Source organism: Panthera uncia (genome assembly GCF_023721935.1).
Source record: "Panthera uncia isolate 11264 chromosome B2 unlocalized genomic scaffold, Puncia_PCG_1.0 HiC_scaffold_24, whole genome shotgun sequence".
NCBI lineage: Eukaryota > Metazoa > Chordata > Mammalia > Carnivora > Felidae > Panthera > Panthera uncia.
This window is the reverse complement of record NW_026057580.1, coordinates 56,366,779-56,387,522: the sequence shown is the minus strand read 5'-3', so window position 1 is coordinate 56,387,522 and position 20,744 is coordinate 56,366,779. Positions and strand designations below refer to the sequence as shown.

The 20,744-nt window shown below is 34.4% G+C and overlaps 1 protein-coding gene across 1 annotated transcript in view; it reads right to left on the bottom strand.

Annotated features, from left to right (window-relative positions):
• Positions 1–361: 361 nt before the first annotated feature.
• UFL1 (UFM1 specific ligase 1) overlaps positions 362–20,744 on the bottom strand; it is a 33,064-nt gene continuing 12,681 nt past the window's right edge. Inside the window, exons 8-19 of the mRNA XM_049654015.1 lie at positions 18,630–18,776; positions 17,128–17,303; positions 15,752–15,931; positions 13,437–13,557; positions 11,101–11,217; positions 7,525–7,642; positions 5,965–6,131; positions 5,753–5,883; positions 4,089–4,169; positions 3,720–3,805; positions 3,002–3,182; positions 362–2,369 (exon numbers count right to left, since the gene is read on the bottom strand). Of these exons, the coding sequence (XP_049509972.1) occupies positions 2,151–2,369; positions 3,002–3,182; positions 3,720–3,805; positions 4,089–4,169; positions 5,753–5,883; positions 5,965–6,131; positions 7,525–7,642; positions 11,101–11,217; positions 13,437–13,557; positions 15,752–15,931; positions 17,128–17,303; positions 18,630–18,776 (1,724 nt within the window). The 3' untranslated portion in view covers positions 362–2,150. The remainder of the gene's footprint in view (positions 2,370–3,001; positions 3,183–3,719; positions 3,806–4,088; positions 4,170–5,752; positions 5,884–5,964; positions 6,132–7,524; positions 7,643–11,100; positions 11,218–13,436; positions 13,558–15,751; positions 15,932–17,127; positions 17,304–18,629; positions 18,777–20,744) is intronic.

The following is a 20,744-nucleotide window of genomic DNA, read 5'->3' as shown; positions in this document are numbered from 1 at the left end:
GTGGGTTTCCCTTGACTCTTCAGAAACATGTGGTCTGGAGAATGGAACACACGAACACATTATTCAGAAAGCTCTATTGTATCTGCAATAGTAGGAAGTGGCAGATAAGAGTATAGCTGTACATTTGCTGACATGTAGCTAACCGAAGATGATTTACTCAGGTAAAATGGTTCATGACTGGCAAACTTTCATGGAATGAGACACTGAGGACTATAGAACTATTTTTGTGCAAGAAAATATAATAAAATCTTTAAATATATTCAGGAAAAGAATTTTAAAATGTGAATATGTTACATGTAACATATGCATCAATTAATCCTAGTAGCAATTAAAATAATGGAAGCTCCAAAGTACCACAAAATTTAACAGAAATAGGCAACTTTATTTTTAATAACACTCTTAAATCTTCCCATCAAGATCATAGTAGATAACCATTTAAGAATTTTTATTTATCAGTGAGATTAGATTTTTACATACAAAATCAGCTATACCACTTTGTTTTCAAAAACAATAAAAATTGTTCTTATTTACTGTGAAAAATATGAACCATTTTGATAAATGAAAAAAAATTAATGTAACCAAGACAATCCTTTTCTTTTTATTTGCTTGGTCGTCTCTCCTATTTTTATTCCTACAAATTAGGAAGGCCAGAATGATTTTATTTGCTTCATTGTTTATGACCTAGTTTGAATCAAATGTGGATTACTCTGGTATCTGCTGAAACATAAATGATAAGTTCTTAAAGACTGGATAAAACCTTAGGTTTGGTTTTTAATATTTTGAAAGCTGAATAAAAAAAACTACGTGGAGTTTGTGGTCACAGAGGATTTGTCATTTTCTTCCTTTGCCCATATGAAAATACATTAATAGAAAATTACCAGTGGAAAAACATTTTTAAATTTAGGTTACATTCCTATCAACTTTAATAATAATGTTTAGTTAGCAATTGTATCAATTTCTTTCACTCAATATTAACACTCTGTCTGAATTAGAGTAGAGGTAGACTGATATTTGTATTCAAACATTTTGAAACAGGAAGTTTTAAATGCCATATGAGGAATTATATAAAATAGTATTTTAATATTTGAAATTTAACTTACTATTATATTCAAAATAAGTTTCTTTTTGATAATAATAAATTGTTGCTTAAGACTCACTTGCTTGAAATTATTACACCAAGGAACTATTTTAGTTACTTTTAACTACTAGTAGTCTTTAGAAAACAAGAATACCTATTTTCTTACATGGATTTCCATTTTTGGAAAAAAAAAAGTTTCAATGACTTCAATGCACTTATAGATCCTCCTACAACAAAGCATTAGGAGCCAGAGTGACTACTGATATAAAAAATAACATTTAGAAATGCAAATTGGGTTAAAGAAAAAATACTTGTATTACATTTTTAGTTATTCTAATGTGATTTATATCTATTAAGAAGTAATTTTTATTTTTTCTCTCACTCTTGTTAGTGTCTTGTTTTACAATAGACCATAGCAATAAATGGGCCCCTCTGGTGTTTTTCTGCAGCTGTAAAGGCATCCCTGAAACTGTCAACCACATAAAAGTTCACTCCTGTGGGGGCAATGGGAGGCCCTCTATCTGCCAGAAATAAAAGCAGGGGCTTAGTAATAAAAAGTTCTTCTGCAAATTTCTGTATTTTAGGTTTGAAGCATTGTCTATTAATTTTCAAATACACGATTTTTATTGTTGACACCAAAGGGTTTTTTTTTTTCCTTTTTAAAAAACACATGGCCACATTTTAAGTTTCCACCTAATATGGGTATAAATATAATAATGTCACTTGAAATCTAACAACACAACGAATGAGTCCTTTTCTAGAGATGAAAGATATCAGAAAATTTATTCTTCATTTAGCATCTGAAAATAAAACTGAAATGGTTAATTTTTAGAATTATATTGTGAAAAAGAAATCTTCCATGGTTGAACCCAATTTATAAAATTCACATTTTTATAAGGTTTACATTGAATACAACACTACTGTTTAGACTGAATTGCGTGTGTGTGGGTGTATGCATGGGGGCATTACTGGGAGGAACTGAGGACTGTGAAATGAACACTTTGTGGTAACCACTCACCATATTAAACTTTGGGAAAAATGTATACTATATGATAAAAGTAAATTAAGATCATTACTCTTCTGTCATAGATGACTTCCTGGATTTGAGAACAAGGTCTTTAATGGATGAAGAAAGTTCTTGAAGCTCTTTACGAGTAGTATTGGTGATATCTTCTTGTTCTTTGTCTAATTCATCACTCAAAGGATCATCTCCCTGGCCAGTCTTCTTATTTTGACTAACTAAATGCTTTACAACTAAACCTTGATACTTTACCAAAAGAGTATGCTGATCCTGTGAAAAGAGAAAGGAGAAGAAAAGTTAACAAACATTAAATTAATTTTCTGTGGAACAAGCATGATTTGTTCAACCAACACCGATCTTTATAAATCAGTATAATGATCTTAAGTAGAAAACTGAATCAAGTAAGGTCCTTGTTGGCAAGTTGACAGGTTAGGGGTGATAAAACATGAATACAGATCAATTTAATGTAAACCGACTTGGCTAGGTTCTATCACCAGACATTTAGTCAAAGTTACATGGAAGTTCAAAGAAGCCCAATTACTTTTAGCTGAGAAGTTTCTCAGAAGAATCTGTGCAGGGTAAGACTTTTTGAACTGGTCCTTGAACAATAGGTTAAATTTATAAGCTGAATTGGAAGACTGGACATTATTACATCTTTTGTGAAAGCTTAAATTTCCAAATTCAGAATATTTTTTTTTACTATAGATCCTGTAGGATCCCAAAAGATTCTTGAGCTATGCTGAGTTTTTAAAATCAATCTTCTATCACTGTTCACATTCTTCAACGGGAAATCATATTAACATGTTTTGTGTCTTACTGTTTACGATGATTCAAACCTATCCATTCAAAATCTTCAGAATCTAAAAGCTTTAAAAGTTTCGAGTGCACTGACAAGATGATACCTCTGGAATTTTACTACTGAGAAAGGCGATGATCTGTGGGACACATCTTCCAGGTGCATGGAGCATGCTGTGGGTTGAGAACTGAAACAGAAGGACTGATGTGAGGTGCAGAATAAGAGCAGGGTCTTCTGTGACTTTTAGCTGTTCAGCCAGTGCTTGTCGATGCTGGAACAATATCTGCCTAAACAAAAATAAAATCACAAAACACATTATCATATTTTCTCCAGCTCTCACCAATTTCACTTCTTCCCTTCTGTATTCATTTTTAGCTTCTCCAGTTTAGTTATCTAGCTCCATAAACATCTTAAGGGATATTTTAAATAGGAAGTATAGATACACTTGACCCTAAATGGTATGGATAAACTAATATGCTAGAGAATGATACAGAAAACTAGATAGCAGGGATACTCAAGGTATACTTTTTATTTTAAGTTGTTGGGAATCAGACAGAAGTGCACTAATGCACTTAAGCTTTCTATAGCAGGTCTCAAAGCCAACATAAAGTTCCCAGGCTTGATCTACTAGGGGATTAGGGAACCTTGCTACCCTATCAAAATGGGACAGAGAGGGAGACCTATGTATTGAATATGCTTAAAGGTATGCAGCCATTTGGATACAAGAGTTCTCTGTGCAAGATCCACACAGTCATCAACTTCAGACATGAAATATCATACATCGAAGAATCTGTTAATAATGTAGATTAATTGAATGTTGTTACCTTTCCCTTTTTTTGTCTCCCCTTTTCACCATAATATCACAAGCCTCTGCTGCAGAATCCAGACAAGAAAGAAAGTCTTCTATGCTCTGAAAAGGTATTTAATGCCATAATTTACTTTTATTAACAGGTTTCCTAAAGAAATACAGTCATTTAATACTGTTCTATAGTATTATACCCTAAATACAATTTTTAAAAAGGTCATTTTGTTATTGAACTTGACATTGTGATTTAGGACTAAAGAGGATAAAATGTCCCCAGCCTGTTCTCCCCCTTCACCTCCCAAAGAGATTTAGTTTACAATTATTCTTATAAAAATGTACTCAAAGGTCATAAATTCTAGCCCCATTATCTAAACAGAATCCAACTTACCTTTTCATTCAGAGAGCTATGTAGTTTTGTGAGAGCTACTTTGGTTTCTTCTGATAATTTACTTAAAATTTTTTTTCTTACCTATAAGGGGAAAAAGATTCTTTTGGGATTGTGACTTTAACATGTGGTGGATATAAGATCAAACAAAACAAAACAAAGTATATTTGTTGCTATAATAGAATACTGAATAGAATTTATCTTTGTTTTTGAGTTTTAGCTCTCAAACTAGGGATAAAAACATGCCAAAAGCATTCTAATATCTGAAAGCTAGCTAACAACCAGTCAGCCAATGAAGCTAGATATAGCTCTACTCCTCCCTTCTGGCCCAGCAATGTAAGAGGAAGATGGGGCAGGGGAGTGGCAGGGGGTGGGCCGAGGGACGAGGGAGAGAGAACCATTTACCTTGTGGGTAAAAGAGAATTTGGGGCAAGAGGCTACTCCCTTTTTCATTGGGGTGGGAAGAATGTTCTTCCTAATGCCAAGTGAAGGGGGGTCTCACTCTTGAATAAAGTTTAAGAATGCCTATAAACTAGAGAACTTGCTCTATGGATGGACAGTTGTTATGCTATTTGGTGTGTGGTCTTTTCAGCACCCCGTCCACACAGATGTGTCTCAAGAAATTTGGTGGCATTCTTGACCCATCTGATGGCCCTACCTAGTATGAAATTTCTGGTGGAGGCCTACTGGAATGGCTTGGCCAGTAGGCCCTGAAAGTTACAGTGAGTCTTGGAAGACTAGGGCAACCTACTGACTCCCCGTCACATGGCACACTAAATCCTTCTGTAGCCCCCAAAGGGCACAGGACAGGACCCCATGTATTTCTCACAGCAGAAGTTGGCACAGAGGCAGGATACATGAAGTGCCCAAGCATCTGGAGATTCACTGTCAAGCTAAAGGAGGAAGGGGGACAGTACTTTGCTGGGGTAGACAGGAGAAATAACCTGTTTGGAAGTTTAGGGGGTGGTCCTTGCCATGAGAGGGTGTCACATGCTAAAAAACTTCCCCCAAACAACCTATGCCATCTATGTGGCAATGGCCACATCACGAGAGACCACAGCATTGGACCTAGGTCATAATCAGTGATATGCAGTCATTCTTATGAGGCACTTTTTGCCTCTTTCATTTTTTCTAAATCTCAAACATTAAGTGGATCAGAGAAGAAGGACAGAGAAGAAGTAGAGGAGGAGAGTTAGGGACAGATCACACTTTTCCTTCTCTAGGCAACTAGGAGCCACTGCCATACCTTACATTTCAAGAAGGGAAGAAATTAACTTTGAATTTAGTTTGAGATTAGAATTTTAACAAATAAACTGCAATTTATTTAAATATTGAACAGAGATGGTGCCAGTAAGTGAAAATGACTGCAGAGTTATGCAATCAGGCCATAGCACTGTTAAGGGATTTGCAACTCAGCAGGAGAAAGGGATGTGACACCATAATAATTAGGAAAAAATAAAAGTGTTGATTCTAAAGTAATTAACCATCATTACTTTCAAAAGACCGGTTATATTACCAATTTGAACTAAAAATCTGACGGATGTTTTCCCTAAAAACCCTTTCTTATATTTTACTCTCCTTTAGACTATTCCTGGTGTGAGAAAATAAAGCATGCTTTTATTTCAAAACTAAACACATCAAGAATGGCAAACAAATCACTATCATACTTCATTTGTGATGGTTGCAGGATCGTCTACTGCCATCATTAAATCCGAAGCTAAGAAGTTGAAAATGAGGTTAGTGATATCCGTACACACTGTCTTCAGCAAATGCTTTGTAAGAGTAGCTTGCGTATCATCTGGAAAATAAAGGTGTTTTATTAAAATGAATGTCCAAGAACAATTATGAGAATCAATGAAAAAAACAGCACCAAGTATACCTGTGAAGAACTTCACCCCCTTTTCAAAAAGCCGAATGTTATTATACAGGTTTGAAACCTCTTCTTGCAAGTCCTTGATAGTGCGCTTTCGACCAGTTCCAGAGGCAGAAGAAGTTGAAGACATGAACACTGAACGCACCACCTCGAGGTAAGTTTTATTAAGAGGTCTGTGCACAAGATAAATATATTTAGTTTATTAAAAAGTACTGGATTTATGCATCTAAGAAATTTTGCTTCTATGGAAATAGGCCTTAAGGGAAGACCTCTATATTTTTTAAACAAACAAGATTAATTTGGAGACTAGTTCCCAAGAATTTGTCCTCTAAGCCTAGGACTTATCACTTAAATACATTTACTTTTCTCCGTCTTACAGTACTCAAAATTATTGCACTAAAGACAGTAAGAATAGCAGTAACAGAAGTTTCAATTCAAATTCAAATTCAATTCAAGGTAGTTTTTAAAAGTTAATTTGGAGATAGACTATAAATCTGTTTCCCATCCTTGGGAATAATAAATTCTCAATTTCTAAATACTATAAAAGATAACACATTAAAAACTTTATGCTCAACAATTCAGAATAGATTATTTTATTTTTATAAAAAAATTTTTTTAATGGTTATTTTTGAGAGAGAGACAGAATATGAGCAGGGGAGGGGCAGAGAGAAGGAGAGGAAGGCACAGAATCTGAAGCAGGTTCCAGGCTCTGAGCTGTCAGCACAGAGCCTGACATGGAGCTTGAACTCATGAACCACGAGATCATGACCTGAGCCGAAGGTGGACACTCAACTGACTGAGCCACTCAGGCACCCCCAGAAAAGATTTTTTACAAAGTAATGGCAAATGATTAGAAGTAACTACTCCATCTGTTTACATATGAAAAATATGATTATTTAATATATTCATGTACAAAAACATTCAGTGAAATGAAAAAATCTCACTACAAAAGCTATATTCTAAATTCAATGTTAGATGCACTGGGCTCCTGGACTGCATTTATAGCTTACACACTGGAACTACCTTGAGGGAAAATCACGTTAGTTAGTAATGGTCAAGTTATACACAATGTTTTTTACTTCTGTAAAATAAATTTAGCTTGGCTCAATTACAAGCTAGTGCTGTCTAAATTTATTCTCTTTGAAGACAGTTCGTTACTTTATTTCTCCCCTTTTTTTAAAAGTACACTGTTTACTCTCTGTCAAGTCCAGATAGAAAATGGTCTTTTCTTTCTTTTAGATGTTCCTTTTCACGCTATGTTAGAGAGCAGCCAGCTATTATGTTGGTGTTTTTCTCCCAACTAGTACTGTAACATCAGTGAATGAGGATGCCTCCACACTCTCGCCTTTTCTTTCCTATATTGCCTTCCCCAGAGCACTTACATGTTTGTTGAATTGAACAGCCTCTACAGGCAAACAAAATCTGCAATTTGGTGGCTAGATTAAGTTCTAAGCTTTGAAAAGAAAAGACCTAGAGTATATGTTTTCTATGATCTTGGTAAAAATTTTTATTTAAAACCTCTGAATCTCTATCATAAAACAGAAAAAAATATGTTTTTATACTTACTTTATTAAGTACTCGGCAAGTTCAGAAATAAACTCCTCAGGGGCATCTTGTACGTGTTTTCTTAAAAAACCTTCAATCTCATCCTGGAACATAAAAGTGATCTCTGGCTTCTTCTTTCCTATAGTAGAAATGAGCAATGTGAAAAACAACAAAACCATAAAGCAACCTAAAAGCAAATAAGGTTCAACATATTTAATAAGATGGTAATTCATTCACTTCATACCACAAAGACTCTGATATTGCCAATGTCAAATAGCAATAACCAATGAAAATAATTTTAAAAATAAGAGATAGTGGCATCTCTTTTGAGTAATAATTTCCTAACTTCATTTTGTGACTGTTTTCTGAGTCAATTAGAAAATCATAAAGATGTTTTCTCCCCAGTCTAACTTGGATGGTACAAATAGTTGAAAATCAAGGAAAAAAATCTTTTAAGAAAAGATAACTTCGCTGTTGAACAATATATAATGAGCAGAATTTCTGTCTTTATAAAAATGAATAGGCACTAAAAATCAAATCATCCTTGTAAGTTACATAGGATCTTCAGGAAAAGTCTTTATAATCATGTGAACTACAACTCTGGTAGAATTAAGCTAAAAATTGTCTTTGGGAAAGGCACAGATGAAAAGAATCCTTGTAATTTTACACTCATAAATTATTCTTCTTCTTACAAAAATAATTCCATACCAAGGAAAGCTTGTATGCAGCTAGTGTAATGGAAATAATTGTTAACTGTGCATGCCTACTCACCGACTTGGAGAAGTACAGGTTGCAGACAAAAGAAAGCTAACAATATTTCCGTTATTAATTGTAAAGATATAAAAGTGATTATTTCCAGCTAAATTTGGTTATTGTAAAACCTTAGAAATAAAAATAAAAAATAATAAAATAAATAATAGCTCAAAAATCAATCTTCACTATGCATCACGATCTAAGTAGTTGATATTATAGCTTTAGAACAGATACACCCATTAGAAGAGATAGACTATCCTTTCTTTTTGTGATTTGCTATCCATTCCTGATCTTCCACATCAAATAGTTTCTGCTTTGTTTGCTTTCTGCATGCATGTTATAAGTGATTACATTATATTTCCATATAGTAATCTTTCACACTGAGTTGATGCTGTATTTTAGCTGAGAACCTGATTCCATCCCCCATTGCGAGATTATAACACAACCCCTTTTCAAAAGCACTGAAATTATATTTTTTTAGGTAGAATGGTTTTGCTACCTTTATAGCCCCTCTCTATAACCTGTGCACAAAAGAAGTAACACATGCCTCATTTAATAATTACTTAAGGCTACAGATAATAGAAAAATATTTTATTAAATAAATATCCTTTCTCTCCCACCCCTAGTACATCTGGGGAATAGAGAAATTCATTTACTAATGAAAAATTAAAACCCACATAGGTCAGTCTTAATACTAGTTAAAATAGGAACAGGGCTACTAGTTTCTATGAAGATAGGTTTTTTAAAAAGTTTTTTAAATGTTAGAGAGAGAGAGAGAGAGAGAGAACGAACACAAGTTGGGCAAGGGCAGAGAGAGAGACGGAGACAGAATCTGAAGCAGGCTCCAGGCTCTGAGCTGTGAGCACAGAGCATGATGCAGGGCTCGAACCCATGAGCCATGAGATCATGACCTGAGCTGAAGTCGGATGCTTAACCGACCGAGCCACCCAGGCGCTCCTTTATGAAGACAGTTTTAATTAATATTGTTTTATGCATGCTGAGAACAGTAGCTATTTTTATCTATCTTAGAATACTTTAAAGACAGATCTTAGGCAAATACATTATCACTAGTAGTGGCACACTAATAACTGAAGCCCATGTCAACTGATTTCTACGCCTCCTGGCTCTAGCCCATACAAAATGAGCTCTGTGGAAGAAGTAAAATAAAAATTTCAGATTATTATCATTTCAATGTTTTTTCTGTGTTTACTGGGGAAAAGGAAGAGGGAGGTATCACAGTTGCATTAAGTAAATTTATTTACAACACAAACATAGAAGAATCATAACTTTACTTAGAAAAACTAACATGTCTCTTGCTAACTTAACAATACTGAATAATAACAAGTCTTGGAAAAGGAAGATGCATATACTAATTCTCTTCCTTAAATAGAAGCAACCAATCACTTAAGTGTTACCATAAAACTTAAACATGCATAATATTAGTGTTTCCTACTTGAATATGCAGAAATCCACCTTTGTAAAATATTATAATTTGTTTTGCATGGCAGCGGGAAACCATAAAAGCGACTATGCAAGCTGCAACTGTGCAAGGTGTTCTTAATAAACAATGGGAAAATTTGATTGTTCTGTGACCCTTTAAAAAATGTTTGTGAAAACATTAGAAGTTCTGCTGGTTATGAATATAAAGGGAAATGAAAAAGAAAACTAATAATTTAGCATACTATAATTTAGCTCATTAGAAACCCTGAGCATGAAAGTGTTTGATTTCTTTGTAAAAAACTTATCAAAAATAATCTCAGTGGTGCTTGCTTCTTCTCATCCTGTGACTTATATTCCAGAGCAAGCATTTTTCTGTGGCTTGGCAAGTTGTCATACTCCTTTTTTAGCTCCGGATCAGCTTACTGCATTTTATCCTTTGCCCTTTCAATGTTGTGAAACATCTCGTGAGAATTCCTTTATTGGAGGTTTTCTGCCAACCTCACCCCCTCTAAAACATTTTCATCCTTTCTGTCATGATCACTTTCCCCATTTACGTCAGTTAAGTGCGCTTCTACCAAGCTCCTCAGGCTTCATACTTGGTCTCTTGAACAGGGCAATACCAACGTTCCCACAGTCAGCTACTTCTTCCTTAACTCCATTTATTCCTGATTCATATTTTATTTCCAATGTTATCACTTTTTATTTCTTTGCTGCATTTTGGTCTGTGTTGGCTGGTTCCCTTTTGATTATCCTTTTTTTTTTTAATTTTTTTTTAATGTTTATTTATTTTTGACAGAGACAGACTGTGAGTGGCTTAGGGCAGAGAGAGAAGGAGACACAGAAGCAGAAGCAGGCTCCAGGCTCTGAGCTGTCAGCACAGAGCCCGACGTGGGGCTCGAACTCACGAGCTGTGAGATCATGACCTGAGCCGAAATCGGACGCTCAACCGACTGAGCCACCCAGGCGCCCGATTATCCATTTTTTAAAATGTATGGATTCATCACTGGGAGACAAGGAAGCAACACAACTACGTGGGGTGTTGTCTGAGCATAAAGTGAGGAAGAGAGGCACAGGGATCCATCACTGACAAACTCTGAAATCAGTGATGTGACTATCACAGCTCATGATGTACCTGGGTTATTTATGTGCTCATCTGTGGACTGAGGAGCCAGCAGCAAATCTGTACTTTATGCGATTACTCACAGCTGATACACGCTGGTAACTCAAAACATGAACCATGTTGTTGGGGGGCTGGTGTCATCAACTAAACTGTGTAACTGAAATCTGTGTCCACAGAAACTATGCAAAGCGAGGACTTCTTGTATAAGCGTATATACGTAACAGTACGCATCGTAAGAAAATGTTTAAAATCATGCACAAAGGAAGAGTAATAAAGCTACATACCAGTATGAGATGACTCATCATCACTATCCTCTTCTTTTCTTCCTTTCTTCTTGATTTTTTTAATTTTGTACTCTCTGGCATTGCCACCACCACCTCCTCTCACACTTCCACTGCCCTCTGGTGGAAGAGGATACTCATTAGTCTTCCCTAACTGAATTACCATTTTTAGAATGATGACACTACATTGTCATATTTAACTTTACAGCAGAACAAGAAAAGCCAAGTAATTAACTTTTAGGTGCTACTTAAGGTTAGAGTTTCTTTATTACGAAGTTTTGTAATTCAGTCAATAAAAAATTAATAAAGTACGAAATCTGTTGAACTTGAGCAATTCAGAGAGCTTACCTGCTCTAAATACAGTCTCTCCTTCCTTCTCCAAAGACATCTCTTTTCTGTAGCTTTGTCTGGCTTTTTCTTGACCAAACCCATTCCTTTACCTCGTCTTCTACCTTCCCCAAAAGAAATGTGCCCTCATTTGCTCATTTCTGTTACCACAGCCTCATTAATATCTCCATTACAGTATTTCACAAATTTAATTACCCTTGGTTTTGTCTTCTTGGTCGAAAGATTATTACTCATGTTTATAGGAGACATCCTGAGTCTTCCACCACTGAACGAGACAATGAACTCCTTCAGATAGGAAGCATGTCTCACTAATGTTTGTATCCTTGGGGTTAAAGCAATGCTCGACACATTAACAGGTGCTTGATAAATTTTGACCATGAATATTAAATTGGGTAAGTGGAAAAACAGAGTTATCCATCACCCATTGGCCAAATAAAGACTAAAAAATACAAATTATGAGACAAACCAAAACACTGTAAATAAAAGTAATCTTAGTGAGGTATTTCTCTACCATTACATATTTACATTTAAAGTATTTATTCAAAAAAATAGAATACTTTCTAATAATGGGATTGAAATACTGAAAAATATTGAAAATATGTTTCTTCATAAAAGATTGATTTTTCAATAAAGTAAAATGACATATAAACTACAGATCTTTTTCTAAATCCTAAGTAGAATTCCTTTAAATTTCATCAAGTCCTCTAATTGTAAGTTCTATTATTTTCCCTTGCTTTTGGGATAGAAAAATATAATTTTCAAAACACAAGTCTAAGGCGAATGTAATTTTTACATTTGGTAATAAATTTCTTATTAGGGAAGACTTATATATTTGACATTGTTCCATGCACTATACCTAAACTATTGCAACAGGATAGTACTATCACTGAGATGAAGATCAGATAACTCTGAATTTTTAGAAGGAAATAAAACAGACTAGCTATTCTGACATAAGTACAATTAACTGATTAAGGTAAATTTATAAGTATATCTTCAAATAATATGATAAAATATGCATGGCTGTGATACTACTATGATTTATTGGAGTAATTTACTTGTCTATTTCCCCCAGAAGAATACAGAGAAATTTCAAAGTATCATATTGAAAGATTTTGTAGTAAAAGGTTTTTGAAAAGAAACAATCTCAAAGAAATAGAAGTGAGTTCTCACAAATAAAAATTGAAGTTTTTATAACACATCTTCATTATAGTTGGTATTTATTAATGAAACATGTTGAATATCTAATTTCATTAACCTTGATACAGTGCTAGTAAAATTATTCCTACTATATAAAGTATAGAAAATACATGTGCACCTAGAATAATTTCCATTGGCTTTTAATTAAAAAAATGAAAGAAATAGTATCTCCTTGGGAAATTTATTCATTCAATATTTTATGAGCACCTAAAATACACCAACAAGTGTTCTAAAGACTAGGGAAATAACAATATATGAGATGGACAAGGCTTCCAAACAACAAAACGCATTACAGTGATGAAAGTGATGCAAAAAAACCAGGAGATAATATGATGGAGAGTGACCATGTCTACTATTCCAGGTGGTTAGGGAGGCCTCTCTGAGGAACTGACATTTGAAGTGGAGTTCTGAATGATGAGAAATCAGTTCCCTGATTAGGGAGAGAACATTCAGGTGGAAGGAAGAGCTAGTGGTAACCACAAACTTGCCAAATTTTGAGATTCAAGAAAAAAGGCTACCAGGGTAGAACATAAAGGGTGAGGGAGTGAACAATGGAAGATGGCCAGGTCATGAAATTCATTTAGTTCTGACAAAATAAGAAAGAGTAAGTAATCACTAATATTTCCATTTTCATCATCAAAATTTAATTCATTAGCAAAAGATTTGGTTAATTTAGCAGTTAAAGGTAAATCAACCAAATGAAAGAGCTTTCAAAGGGTCTAATAAATGCAGAGTTCACTCCAACTTGTAAAAAACTCATCTTTGAATCTTCTTGATTAATAATAATTTATTACCTGTTGCTTTTCTCCTTCGTTCATCTTTTTTATCCTTTTTACTTGTGTTAATGCTTTCTAAAATGGAGACTTGTTTCAGATCTTCTTCAGTGATTAAATGAACAGGATTATTTTTCATTTCCTGAAATAAAACATGCTTTTCTTGGTAAGCAAAAATATATGGTATTACCAAAAACATAAAAGTTATTTATATAGTCAATCATTATTACTCATCCTGATTATTCTTGTTTGATTTCATTGCTAAGAACTATAGAGCTCTGTCCAACAGCTGACACTCTGAGGTGGTCCCTCCTTGCCAAAGATCAGTCTCTTCCCTTGCAGTTCCTGGCTCTTTGAATGTGTCATCAGCTAATGAGAAATCCTATCTGGTCACTGAAGAATTGATCTCGTAACATCAGATGCAATTTGGCTTGTTCAGCCGATTTGGCTTTTTTATTTTTATTTATTTAAAAAAAATTTTTTTTTACATTTATTTATTTTTGAGAAACAGAGTGAGACAAAGCGTGAGTGGCGGAGGGGCAGAGAGAGAAGGAGACACAGAATCCGAAGCAGTCCAGGCTATCAGCACAGAGCCTGATGCGGGGCTCAAACCCACAAACTGTGAGATCATGACCTGAGCCTAAGTCAGACACTCAACTGACTGAGCTACCCAGGCGCCCCGCTTTTTTATTTTTTTTAACCAATGCTTCATAGGTGGCCCTTGCTCTTTTTCTTTTTGAGTTTCCCAACTCCAATGCCACTTGGATACCTAAGTTTACTACAAAGATTAACAAAATCTACACTCCCAACCCTAACATAATGACCATGTATGAGTTGCACATTTAGTCATTTAAACTGTTTTTTCCTCTGGACTCATTCTTTACCTCTGCTTTTTTAAAAAATATGTTCAGAATAATGAACTATTTATTTCCAAGTTCAGAAACTGTTTTTCATTATGGGACAGGGCTCTAAATTTGTAGCGACAAAAGTACATTTATTTTCATGTGAAAAATGGTATTTCCCTTTTGGTTTCCTGAAGAAAAATGTTTAGGATGTTACAGTTCAAACAACAGAATCACCTTCTTTTCCTGAAGTTATTTTTGTAGTTGGAGGGAGGAGCAGGAAGAAAGAAAAACTGATGACCCTGTTTTTATTTTAATAAAAGATCATAAATAATAATGTAGCCATCTAGCAACCGGTAGCTAATATATACCAGAAATTTTGTATACATCCCTCCTTTATTTACATTTATCTTTAAGAAATGAACCACCATCATCCTTTTTTTTGAAGATATGGAAGCAGAAGGTCTATTTGTCCAAAGTCAAACAGAGAGTAAACAAGTTGAGATTGGAATTCAGGTTTACTGTTGTCAATCCTATGTACTTTTACTCTTCAATGCTGCTTTAGTAGCGGGCAAGTCATAGAAAATTATCGTTTTTTACAACTACTGGGGTGCCTGGGTGGCTCAGTTGGTTAAGTGTCCGACTTCGGCTCAGGTTATGATCTCACGGTTTGTGAGTTCGAGCCCCACGTTGGGCTCTGTGCTGACAGCGCAGAGCCTGCAGCCTGCTTTGGATTCTGTGTCTCCCTCTCTCTCTGCCCTCCCCCACTCATTCTCTCTCTCTCTCTCGCAAAAATAAATATTTAAAAAAATTAAAACTATTAAAGAGCTTAAAAGGAATACAGATGAATACAAATTATTTATATATTTAATAAGCTCTCATGAATTTATTAAGTCTAAGATAAATGGGCTTGTTCTACCTGTCCGTGAGCAGGCTTTATAAGTTGATGGTATTGCTAACTAGAAACACGACCTGAATATTCGTTAAAGCAGACCTGGCAGGACCTCTGCTTCTTGACAGCACTTGCTCTGAAGAACTAATCAATTTTGATAGCAACAATTTCTTTCCTCAGTAAGTTACCCCATTTGTGCATCCTGAATAGGTAAAATTAATAAGGCTCTGCTAGATTTAGTAAATATATAGTGTAGTGATTGATGGATACACTGTATACTTGCGCATTTAATCCACAGATAACATTTTTGTGGATTGTAATGTTGAATCAATACCCTTAGGTGACTTAATTGTGAAGTGTATGATTTAGATGATTTCCATTTATAAAATCAGCTCCCTAAGTTCCAACATACATGTCCTGATGGGAATGAAGAAGGGGAAAACAAATCGAGGAGAAGAGATACAAAGGAGTAATACATTAAAGGGAAATGAACAGTGTTCATTCCTGGGTATATACTGCTTACCCCATTTTTCAGAAGATGTCAGATGAGTCTAATGTGAAAGTACCATTAAGATTAGCAGGGGAAAGGAAATCTGGCATACCTTTTCAGCTTTTTGGTGCATCAGTTCACTGAACAGTTCTGCGCAGCTATTTATGAATTTTTCGCTGACTACAACAGTGTCGCTAAAGACTACAGCTGAAGCCTGCTTGCTGAATGCTCTCATCACCTGTTGAAGCAACATTGCAGCATCTTCAACTGATAAAGAACTGGGTAACAGAGGCTAGAGTAAGAAAAAGAATGAAAACAAATATAAATATAATATCATACATATAAACCATTTGTTACATATATGCTCTCCCTAGGTGACTTCAAGTCCAGTGGCCTTCAGAACCATCTCTATGCTGATAACCTCCCAAATTATATTTCTGCTTTCATCATCCCTCTGAGCTCTGGAGGTCTATGTCCTACAACTTCCCTAACCTCTCCGCTCATAGGTCTAATAGGCATCTCAAATGTCACATATCCAGAACAACACTGATTGCAGCTGCCACCCTTAGACTCCCAGCTCCTATCCACCTTTCTCCATCATCTCCCCCTCTCAATTAATGGTACTGTTCTCCACTCAGGTGATCAGGCCCCAAACTTTCATGTCACACTCAGCTCCTCTCATAAACCCACAAACAATTCACCATCAAGTCCTGATACCTTTACCTCCAAAACAGGTTTCTTCTTAGCTCTTTGATGGTCTAAAATTATCATTTTCATTAACTATCTCCCTCTAGGAAACTTTTCTGGACACCACATTCCCAGCAGGTAAAATGGTTTCTGGTACATAAATAGTACTTACTAAAATCTTTTGAATGAATAAACGAACACTTATATCTGGAATCTTTGGAAACTTGTATATTCAAAACAAGGAATTTTCTGCTTTGTAAGAGAATCTGGGCGCTGACGAGTAAATAATGGATTGGCCTCATTTCTTTCTCTTCACCCACTCTTATCTTTTCGGCATAATAAAGGCAGGTCAATACTAAACACTGAAGTAAAACAGTATCAGGGCTAAAGCAGCTCATGTTAATACATGAGCAAAGGTTAATGAATGGATAAAAGATACAACAAATGCTACATTAATGCCTGGTGCCAGTAAAGCTGTAAATGCTTAGATAAGACTGTGAGAAATCTCAACAATTTCTGTATGGCAAGACTGATATGAGTGTCATATTGTTTGCTTGTTTGTTTTGAGATTTATGGAATTCTGGATGTTGTCTATCCATATATAAAAGGTCATTCTACCTCAAAAGCTATAAAGTCTTTAAGCAAGATTGAGGTAGTTTTTGCTATAACAATGATTGCTAGAATTTGGCTATAAAGCCAAGACTACTTTTATGTATCCTAATACTTAAAATGGCCACATACTAGTGAATATCAGTTGTCCCTGGTTTAAAGAAAAATTAACAAGAAAATGATAAAACGTACTGCAATATCAACCCATGTTCCAGAGCTGATGGCTTCCTCTACTGATGCTTCCACTTGATCTACAAGTCCTTGACCAACACAAGCTGCTTTCAAAAACAAGAGTTGTGTAGTCTTGTATCTTTTCTTTATGTAGCTCACAGCATCTGGGATTCCAAGTCTGGACAAAGCATCAAATTCTAGATATAAATCACAAATAGAATTAGAAAAGAATTCATTGGAATATAACTGTCATTCACACCTTTTAGAAATCTTAGAACGAATTAAGTTCTTCCAACACCTATTCTTTGTGAATGCACTATATTCTATTTTTCTTTTTTTAAAGAATAAAGCATAGAAATGTACCACAGTCTATTCCCTGGTTAGGCTACCTTCCCAAATTTTTATTACTAAACATATCTGTAGAAAAATTAGTTCAAATACTTCCTCCATCCCAGCTATGTCACTCCCTCTCCAACTGAGGGGTCAAAAGGAAACATGAGAACTACAGAGCAATAAAGTAGAAATGGGGCTTAAGAGAAATGTAATAATTTAAGTAAAGAAACAAAAAAGCAATTTATTTTGCTTATTACACTAACTAAAGGAATCAGACAATTTAGGACAAAGTAATTCTCTATTCTAAACTAGTAAGGGATTTAGCATATAAAACAAAAGTTAAAAAAAAAAAAGACTTCAGTTTACAGCCATTAAAGTTATTGGAGATAGCTACTGTTCTCTTTATCCCCAAATAATCATATTTCAGTAAATTAATTATAACGAAGTTCTAACCCAAGTTCATGGTTGAAGAAACAAAAGTACATTACAGAAAGCCAAGAAAACATAAGTGCAGCCTAGTATTCTAGCATACATTTAAATCGCTTGAACATTAATGTCTTATAGGTTTATCACTGAGAAAGGAACTGAACTCTTACATGATTTGAGTTGGACTATGAAACTGATCAAACTAACTGAGCAACATCTATCTATATATAAGTGAGCTACATATTTATGTATGTGTGTGTGTGTGTGTATGAGTGTGTGTAATATGTGTGTGTATATATATTTGCTAACTGTTTTAATGACTAAATTCAATCTACTTTATCCAAATGACAGAACCCTAGAAACAGAATTAAGAATAATTTCAGGTTTTCTGAAGGAGTGGATGTCTAATAAAAATGAACACTGTAAAGTTGATAGCCAATAAGCCAAGCTGATAGCCAAGATTATGTAATTAAACAACTGGGCAACTTCATAAAATATATTTGAAGTTGTAACAGTATTATATCACTGGAACATTGGGAGCAATCAATAGAAGCTTTTGGCCTTTCTATGTTATAACTGTTCAATAACTATGAAATTAAACTCAATTCCAAAATCAACAAAAACCTGTGTGTGACTACTTTTATATTCAAAGAAAAACTTTATAATTTGCTGGAAACAGTAAAGTGTGTACTCCCAGGACTAATACAATACTAAGAATGTGTGTAGTATTAGTTTCAGTTTCAAAGGAAAAAAGAAACAGTTACCTAGATAGCCATTCTGCCTGAAAAAGGAATCCACCCAAGTACTCTGTGTTCTGGAGTAAATGTCAGGAACAAACACCGCCTTATCCTGTCTCCCACCAACCACAGTACCTCGTAAACGTCCACTATTAACAAGTTCCTCAAGCACAGCTTAACAAAACCAAACAAATAGAAATAAATCAGAGCAGGTATAAATGTCAAAAAGTAAAATACTATTTCACAAGTTAGTTACTCTTACCTTAAAAAAAAAGCAACTTAAAGTTTAAATTGCATAAATGAAGACATTATATTTTAGACAAAACTTTCCTGCCATTTACAAGAATATACTGAGGTCATAAATTCAGGACATTCTGGCAGCTAGCTAAAGGTGCTGAACTTGAACTAGTTAATACTAACGTTGAATTTTTTAGTTAGAGTAATTTTGGGGAAAAATCATGCTATTATTTATCTTATAATATGTTTGAAAGTGGATGACTAAATGCTTTGAGAATAATTAATATGCAATCACTGGTGTTACTAAGTTTAATTTTCTCATATTTAGAAAACTCAGGATACATGGATCACATTAGAATAAACTGTGTGAAATAAAGTCATGACAATTTTTATAAATTATTACATTTCGACTGTTTAAATTGAAGCAACACATGTAGAAGTATAATGCCATGGTTAAGAGGATCAATCTGGATCTAAACACCCTAAGTCTAAACCTCAACTCTGTCACTTACTGACAAAAACCATGCAAGTCATTTAGTTATGCCTCAATTTTCTCAGCCATGAAACAGGGATATAATAACAGGCTCATGGAGTTATTGTATTCAAATTAAGTGTTTAGAACAGTAGCTGGCATATAATAACTACTCAGTAAATGTCAACTAAGTATCATCACAAACACCACTGTCATCAATCATCATCATCAAAGGACTGATGCCAGTCTGAGAACTGGATAGCACTGCCATTAACATAAAATAGATGCTTTTTATTTAAACGAGAATATTTAACTAAACATGTTGTTAAAATATCAAAATCCCCTGAAAAAAAACAAGCAGATAAGGAGTTACTTCTAAGTGAATCAGCAAGCACAGTCAAAAGATGTCTGGCAAAGAAATGTTTATGAAAATTAGCCTTTCCCAGAAATAAAAATTAGTTTACATATGAATTTCAGGACTGCAATGCTGAGTAAATTAGGGTACATTAGAAAAGTAGATTTTTCAACAGACTGCACACATAATTTTAAATTCTGTGACTATACAACACAAATGTGTGTTAAAGACCAAAGTCAGCAAGTTATCAATTATTTGAAGAACTATACATGATAATGAAACCCCACCAATCTCCAATTAGTAGATTCCAATATATGTTACATTTTAAATTTCTCTTAAAATATTTAACTCCATATGCTGAAAAACATAGTGAATGAAAATTGTGTTTTGGTTTTATACATGAATTTCTTTTCCATTCTTCATTTTAATTCTTCTATTTGCACAGATATCTGAGCTGAAAGATTATGTCATTGTTTTTAAAAATTATTCCAGCAAAGGTTTAAAAACACCCCTTCTGATAAGAGCTTCACAAACACACAAATAATACAGGTAATGAACCAAGACTATTTTGGAGATATTACAATGCTGTCTGAATGCTAAAAATATATTTTTATTGGTATTATTATCTTTGTAAAAATTGTTTACTTTTTATTTTAAAAATAATTCATTCATTCATTCATTCATTCATTCATTTTTTGGTAAGTTCTATGCCCAATGTGGGGCTTGAACTCATGACCCTGAGATCAAGAGTCACATGTTCTAATGACTAAGGCAGCCTGGCACCTCTATAAAAATTTTTTAGACAAATATTATTTACTTTCATGTTAGAAAATATAGTAAAAATCTGTAAGAAACAAAGTGAAAATTATTCTTAATCCTACAATTTTAAATCTCTATGAATGTATATGCATAGCAGTATTCTACACACACACACACTTTTTTTTTCTCATTCTACTCCTCTGGAGGTAAGCCAACACTAAATGTTTGATGGATATAACAGATAGATATGTACATGAAAATTGGTATATTTCAACTAGAAATATTTCAGTTATGTAAGTTTTAACATTAGTGGAAGTAA